This window comes from Lucilia sericata, unplaced genomic scaffold (genome assembly GCF_015586225.1).
Source record: "Lucilia sericata isolate MDLA Ls3-8-SP2 unplaced genomic scaffold, ASM1558622v1 Contig000335F_arrow, whole genome shotgun sequence".
NCBI lineage: Eukaryota > Metazoa > Arthropoda > Insecta > Diptera > Calliphoridae > Lucilia > Lucilia sericata.
In genome coordinates this window covers 192,501-200,802 of record NW_023994355.1, presented here as the reverse complement: position 1 = coordinate 200,802, position 8,302 = coordinate 192,501, and the positions used below count along the sequence as shown (strand labels likewise).

At 31.5% G+C, this 8,302-nt stretch overlaps 2 protein-coding genes across 2 annotated transcripts in view; both read left to right on the top strand.

Annotated features, from left to right (window-relative positions):
• The first annotated feature begins 1,983 nt into the window (after window positions 1-1,983).
• LOC119603776 (bursicon) lies at window positions 1,984-2,850 on the top strand. Its single transcript, XM_037955947.1, has 3 exons — window positions 1,984-2,262; window positions 2,339-2,463; window positions 2,526-2,850. The coding sequence occupies exons 1-3, from the start codon at window positions 2,130-2,132 to the stop codon at window positions 2,790-2,792; spliced, it is 525 nt and encodes a 174-aa protein (XP_037811875.1). The 5' UTR covers window positions 1,984-2,129; the 3' UTR covers window positions 2,793-2,850.
• A 2,473-nt stretch (window positions 2,851-5,323) lies between these two features.
• LOC119603774 (leishmanolysin-like peptidase) overlaps window positions 5,324-8,302 on the top strand; it is a 34,310-nt gene continuing 31,331 nt past the window's right edge. The window contains exon 1 of the mRNA XM_037955945.1: window positions 5,324-6,577. Within this exon, the coding sequence (XP_037811873.1) occupies window positions 6,161-6,577 (417 nt within the window). The 5' untranslated portion in view covers window positions 5,324-6,160. The remainder of the gene's footprint in view (window positions 6,578-8,302) is intronic.

Genomic DNA, 8,302 nt, shown 5'->3' with positions numbered 1-8,302 from the left:
AATAAGCATAAAATGGCGGATCTAGAGTGGACGCTCGATAAAAACCCGTAATTCTCGGTTGTCATCCATACCGTGACCATGAGATGGATGGCACTACGTCAGTGTGTCTTATAACGGTGGCCTCCGGACCATGATACTGTCCAGTTGTATTGGTTGCCCATCTATAGTAAGGGGCTCTGCTATAAGATGTTAATTACCCTTCCCCATTAATAAATTCATATTCTATGGAAAATTTGAACATCATTAAACCAAACAAAACTCCAGAAGGGGTCCCTATGGACCTAAAAACCATCAAGCATGACTCCACGGAATCAGCTGCTCCGATGGACATAGACGAAGACTCGGCGTCAGTGAATTTATGTCTCAACTCTGCCGAAGACAATGTCCAAACAGACGAAGAATATGCATTACTGGCGTCTGCGCCTAACACGCAACCATCAACGCCCTTAAGGCTTTACTTTCATATGAAATCAGGTCGGGTGTCGTACTTGACTGTTTGACATCTCTAAATGAACTGGGTAAACATAATAAACTCACACTAAAGTTGGGTACCTGGTCATGAAGGACATTCTGGCAATGAAATAGCAGACTGTCTGGCAAACAGGGGCGCATGGCGACCATTTATTGGACCAGAACCATTCTTTGGTATCCCCAAAGGATACATTAGGGAAAAATGCGATTCGTATGCTGAATCTGAATTTCTACGCCACTGGGAGTCAATATCAGGGCTCAGGCAGGCAAAAATGCTAACAAAAATAAATCCCAAAAGTTACTATCACTCAATAAGAGACTTTATACCGGCGGACACTGAGGACTTAGATACCACCATCACATTCTTGGTAACAATGTGACGAGACTATGTAGATTCTATTAAATTCATGATGAAACCTCAGAACATGTACTTTGCGACTGTCAGCCATTATGGCGTCTCAGAGTGAATATTCTAGGAGGCGCTTTTCTTTCGCCTAATGAAATATTCAATCTCTCACCGTCTAGAACATTAAAATTCATACGTGAACTAAATCTCCAATGATGAACCAAAAGGGCTGCACAAAAGATATTAACTTGGGTCGTAGTGTTTGGTGCCCCCTTAATCAATCAATCAAAACCTGGGTCGCTCCATAATTGACCACAGCTACCACTTAAATTCCATTCCAATAATTAAACTTAACTAATTCATTAACAAATGATCATATCGGAACAAAATATAACATTAATCTGTTATGTACATGCGCAAATTATTTAGCGACATTTTTTTCCGGATCGGCAAATAATTGGCCCTAGAATCCATATAAAGTCCACTTTTGACAATCACTTAATTGTAAATAACTCATGAATTAATAATGATATCGCTACAAATTATTACTACTGTGGTTTGTATATTTTATTGGTTATAGCTCCCATATAAAGCCTTATTCTGAAAATCACTTAATCGTAAATAACATATTAATTCAGAATGATATCGGGATACAATTCTACACGAATATGTTTTATATATATCCAAATCATTCTCTAGCCCCCACTACCTCAATGTCTGGTTATATATAAGATAAAATATAACCTAAGTTATGTTTTTTGTTCAAGAAATTAGATTTATCAAATAAGTTCTTTATTTTTTAACGATATTAAGAGCGATTTTAGACTATATAGCTTTTCGATATAGTCTTGACTAAAGTCTAAATTATATTCCTCACTAAAGCATTAAAAACAATTTTGACTATCAAAACCACTGTGCAGTCACATCAAAAACTTGTAATATGCTTAAAATCACAAAACTCTTGAACACAAGCACTAATAAGGGTGATAATTTTTTATTAATCCAAAAAAACATGATGTCCATTAGTTCTAAGTTTGTTTGGGTTGTTTGTTTCCTTCGTCTACCGTGTAGAGTGAGCGTAGGGATGTGTGTGTGCGAGTGTCCTTTTTAGTCCCTAAACACTTTTAGGATATAAAAGGCTTAAAATGGTCAATGAAGTTTCTTTATTCGTCTCAGATTGTTAGCTGGAAAAGTCAAGTTGTGGTGTGTGTGAGAATTTAAAAAAAAAATACAAACAAAAAACATTGTTATTTAGTTTGAGGACTAAATAAAAATAGAAAATAAAAAACCGGACCAGCAGAAGTAAAACAACATGTTAACAGCTTTTGGTTTAGATGCTTTTGGAAGATTTTTTATTTGTTTCTGCTGCTCCTTGTTTGTGCTCATCCTACAAAATCATGTTATAAAAGTCTCGGGAGACAATGCTGTAGTGACAACAGATAATGGTAATTAGTTTGGAAAACATTTTTATGATTGGTTTTAATTAAAAAAAAAATGGGGTCAATGGTCATTTTTTTCAAGATATTTCCCATATTGGTGATGATTGTCAAGTAACGCCTGTTATACATGTTTTACAATATCCGGGTTGTGTACCCAAACCTATACCCTCTTTTGCTTGTGTAGGACGTTGTGCTAGTTATATACAGGTGAGTTTTTATTATTTAATAACAAACTATATTAGCACAAAATTTTAAACTTTATTCCTTAGGTATCCGGCAGTAAAATTTGGCAAATGGAACGTTCTTGCATGTGTTGTCAGGAATCTGGTGAACGTGAAGCTGCTGTTTCTTTATTCTGTCCCAAGGCCAAACATGGTGAACGTAAATTTAAAAAGGTCTTAACAAAGGCTCCCTTAGAGTGCATGTGCCGTCCCTGCACCTCTATTGAAGAGTCGGGTATTGTACCACAGGAAATTGCTGGCTATTCTGATGAGGGTCCCTTAAATAATCATTTCCGTCGCATTGCTTTGCAGTGAACATTTTATAACTGATGACACTTTTCGTTCTCCTAAAAAATGCCTTAATTAAAACTATTGTTTGTGGATGAGTCTAGATATTTTATTTTTTGAATTATAGAGAAATAAACAACTGTAGAATAATAATAAAATATATTTCATTTACCCATGGAAATTTATCTCAAAGGAATTTTTTTTTTTAAATTTTTGATAAAATTTTTAGAGGTTGTCACGGATTTTTGCTCATATCTCAGTTATTTATGAACCGATTTTGCTGTTTTTTAATGTTTGACAGAATTGTTGAAGATTTGGATCTTGAAGATATCTGGAGTCTTCAGAAAATTTATTTCAACAAACATACAGACAGACAGACGGACATAGCTTTATCGACTCCGCTATCTATAAGGACTCGGAATATATACTTATTAAGGTCGGAAAATTTTAATTATAGAAATTACAAACGGAATGACAATCTTATATATACCCTTCTCACAAATGTGTAGGGTACAACAATTATACCGTAGAAATTACAAACGGTATAACAAACTTACAATATAATAACCCCTCTAGCGAAAATGAAGATATAAAAAGTATAAAAATCGCTTAAGACAAATAATAAAAATGCAAGCGATTTCTATACAAATGGCTAGAGTTATCTATAATTTCATATTTTTTTAGAATTCCATATTGCAATACATTTAAAAAATATAATTTTAGTTTTGAATAAGGAAGGAAATTAATTTCATTACCATAAAGTAACTTTGTTATCATTGGTAAAGCAGAGCAATCACTATATTATCAACATAACTTATTTGTTGGTAATAGTGTGCCTAAAAAATAACGGTAAAAGTGTTTGTTTACCTTAAACGCTTATTCCCTTATTCAAAAACAACATTTTTATTTTATAAAAGGTTTATAAAACAAAATTTCCATACAAAATATAATTTATAAACCGTTTGTTTGTGAGTAAGGGGGTTAAACTAAAAAGAAAAAGAAGTACGAAAAGCCATTTTACAAAATGTACAATGAGAGCTTACCTATTTTGGATTCAATAAGTAGTTTTCCATATGTAATAGTGCTGCCATCTATGTTTTAAATAAATAAAATGTAGAAAAATTTAACAACCCTGTTTCGAGTGTGTTCAGTGAAACTCCCCTATAAGAACAGTGACAGTCATTTGACCGGTCAATTGACTGTCACTACTGAGAATATACCCATCATTGCGTAGAACAAAGCTCCCATCACTTTCTTAAGGGCAATATGTAAAAAGTGATGGAAACATTTGTGTACATGTGATGTTGCATCACCCTCGCACTTATGAATTCTATCGACTTTAAAACATATATTTGAGCTGCTCACTCTTTTGTTGTTTACTAATCATGGATGATATAAATATTAGTCATGATTGACTAATCATGCTTGATGGATATATCCATCACAGTTAACAAATAAAAAAATGATACATTAATCGGTCATTGTTGACTAATCACACTTGATGAATATATCCGTCAAATCTGACGGCTATACCAATTTATAATAAAACACAATTTATTGATATTTTAATATATATATATTGTTAATTTTATTAATATAGTAATCATATACATAAATTACCAGTCTTTTCACCATTTTACATATCTCGCAGAATCTTAAGTCCTCTGATGCTCCTATTAATTTGTGGAAATAAGTTGTCTGTAAAGAAATGCATAAGTATTCATAAATATCGAAATATAAAAATCATAAGTACATATTTATGTTACCATTGATTGATTAAACTCCGAATTGTTTATCTTCTGATCCACTTCCTGAACTTTTTTAAAATTTAGTTTATAATAATTCTCTTTATTTTTAATAATTTAAAGACTTTGTAATTTTTTTATTTTTTCGCTTCTTGATCTTTGGCTTTCGCAGAAACAATTAATTTGTAACGACGAAAAATACAACTCTGTAACACAGTGACAGTCATTTGAGCGGTCATTTGGCTGTCATTGTTGATCAAAATATAAATTTTAATACATTTTAATCAAAATGTAGTTGTTTCATTCTTTCATATGTAAATTCAACCCTATACCACACATTGGGTCCAGTAACGGTCATTTTACCGGTCATTTGACTGTCATTGTTGATGGAATCATCCATTAAATTTTTTTTTCGACAATTCTATAAAAAAAATGTTGCGTGTGTGTTAGTAAAATCATTTTGTATGTGTTAGTTTCGGTCATTCATTTCTTATAGGGTCTCTTCATATGTTTTCTACAAGTGTTGCCACTACACTAAAAGTATTTTTTTGATTTGCCGTTTTGAAAAAGTCACAAAACTGACATTAAAACAAATGCTTTTTGTGGTAAAAGAACTATTTAAACCATATTTTTGCTACTAAGAATTGTATATAAATAATTTACAGTAATAATGCTAAAGTTATTAAAACATAAATTAGGAATCGATATACATTATACAAACAATGGCAACACTGTTGTTAAACAACCGTGTGTTTGTTTGTATTTATTTTTCGCAAACAAATAAAAAAAATTTGTTGTTTTTTCATCATTTGTTTATCAATCGTGAATGAAAACGGACGTGTTCGAATAAAACAACAATAAAATCGAAACAGTTTCGTTTAATCATAAAGAAAAAAGTGCAAGAAGCATAATAAGAAAAAATATAAACAAATCCAGCGGCTTTTTATTTAAAGTAAATATTTTTAGCAGCAGTGTTTGTAAGCGCTGCTGCAAGCGGGTGTTTTTTTTCGTCGTGCAGTCAATCCCAGTCGTAGTCGTCGCTGTTTTTATGTCTTGTGCATAGTTTTTTTTTCTTCTCTGCTGTTGTTGTTTTAGCCGGAGTTCATGTGAATGTGACATTTACTATAAAATAAATCAAGAAATTACAAAAACAAGCAAAAAAATTAAAATAAAACCAAAAAAAAGAATTCAGTTTAATGTATATTTGTTAGTGTAATTACATATTCTTTTGAGCATTATTATTGTTGTTGTTATTATTCCAATTTCATTGAATGAATTATTAAAGAAAAAAGGTGGTGGTGTGTGAAAAAACTTTTTGTTTCTTATCATCTGAGGGGCTGGAAAATATTACAGCTGTCGTAAATAGAGCAATAACTATTGTTAGTTCCATGCAGTCGCTGCACTGAAAGTAAAGACAGTAAAGTTGTTGTTGGCTTAAACGCATGTTTAGTAAAAATTTTGAAAAAATATTAGAAAAATATTAAATATAAACAAGTTTATTCCCTAAAGCACAAAATAATGATAATAACAAATAAATCTCACAAAAATCTCCTCGGTATATTCCGGTAATTGTATTGTTTCTATAAATAAATATTCTAAAAAGCTTTTAAAAATCTCGAAAAAAATAAAACAAAAGAAAAGAACCAGAAAATGTGCCAACAACTTTACCTGCCTCATCAAATACAACAACAGCAAGTAACAGAGAACTCGACACCACCACCACCTAACGCTACTCTAGGCCAGATAAAACAGGTTCTACTTTGCCGCAGTAATCAAGACCAGCATTACTACAGTAATCGTTCTCGTCATCAGCAGCGTCATCATGTACAAATGTTACACAAATCTCGAGAGTTAATATCATCAAATGACCAACAACATTATCATCGCAACCACCTCCTCCTACGCATATTTTCATTGAGGAATAACCGTAACATGATAGTACCTTTTCGTCAAACGTATCATTTGTCATTTATGTTGTTGTCCACCAGTGTTTTGCTACTGCTGTTGAATTCAGTTCATGTTGTCCAGTCACACAACTGTCAACATCTTCATCCCAAGGCTCATGAGGTATGTGTTTGTTAAATATCTACAGTGTCTCTCATAAGTATTCGAATTTAGGTAAACTATGAAAAGAAACCAAATTTAATAATATATTTTGTGTGGAAAATAAATAAATTAATTTGTTATATTGTCTAGATAGTCCTTATGTTTGATATCACGCTTTTTAAAACTTGAAAAATTTGCCTTGACTTAAATTAATTGTGCTTTTTTAAAAAAAGTCCATGAAATTGCCTCACAAAAGTATGCGAATTTTTCCTGTATTTCATATTTGATCATATTATACGATACACAAATTTTAGAATCGCATGGTTTTATGCTTAATATTGTTTTAAGGGGTTACTATCAACCGCATGGATATATTTTTGACCCATTTGGTCCACAATTTTGAGGGATTTGTACCCTCTTTTCATGTAATATCATTAAAATGGCGATTTTTGGCTATATTTGTAATGTTTTCACCCTTTTTCCAGAGATAAAACCAAAATTTAATATTGGAATGTAATAGAACCCATAGGATATCTAAAAATAATATTTTTTGTTAAAGGGTCCATACTTAATCGTTCCAAGATGTATTTTTGGTATCGTTTTTCAGTTTCTAATTGAATTATCTGGATCATAAGTCCCTTTTCGTACCTCTAGGGACCATATTTTCCGACAAAGTTGTCTAGTGTATATTCATGTACATATTGGCACTAATGTATTTTAAATTTTCAATATATTATAGCGGTATACAACCCCAAATCATGCCTTAACAAAACGTCATCCTATATAGTAGATTTCAGTTTTTACTACTCGTAACTTTCACGCTTATGTTGCCCGTTACAATAACACTGTAAGTTCTAAATTTTGGTTTTAATTTGATCATAGTAAATAATATTTAAACACATATCAACATTTTTGATGTGATCATAATGATATCGTGCCATGCAGCATGGAGGCCATTGGTATATAAAAATAATGATTTTACTATTTTGAATGGTGCTTCTTCGAGGCATGTTTTGGAGTTGTACACTTCCACAACACATTGAAAACTTAAAATGTATAAAAGCTGATATCTAAAAGAATATATACCAGAAAACTTTCCCCGAAAATAGTTGATCCTAGTATTATAAAAATGGACTTAAGTTCCAATATATTGAATTAGCGACAGAAGAATGATCCGAATAATTTATCTTGGAACGTTTAAATACAGATTCTTGTAACAAAAATATTATTTTTAGATACCCCAAGGGGTCTTTTAAGTCCCAATATCAAATTTTTGTTTTATCTCTGGAAAAAAGGATACAAATTTACAATTATGGCCAAAAATCGCCATTTTAATGATATTACATGAAAAGAGGATACAAATTCCCCAAAATTGTGGACCAAATGGGCCAAAAATATACCCTTTCCGTGGATAGTAACCCCTTAAAACAATATTACGCATAAAAACCATTCGATTCTAAAATTTGTGTTGCGTTTAATATGATCAAATATGAAATACAGGAAAAATTCGTATACTTTTGTGAGGCAATTTCATGGACTTTTTTTAAAAAAGCACAATTAATTTAAGTCAATGCAAATTTTTCAAGTTTTAAAAAGCGTGATATCGAACATAAGGACTATCTAGACAATATAACAAATTAATTTATTTATTTTGCACACAAAATATATTATTAAATTTGGTTTCTTTTTATAGTTTACCCAAATTCGAATAATTATGAGAGACACTGTATATGTGTTTTTTAAATA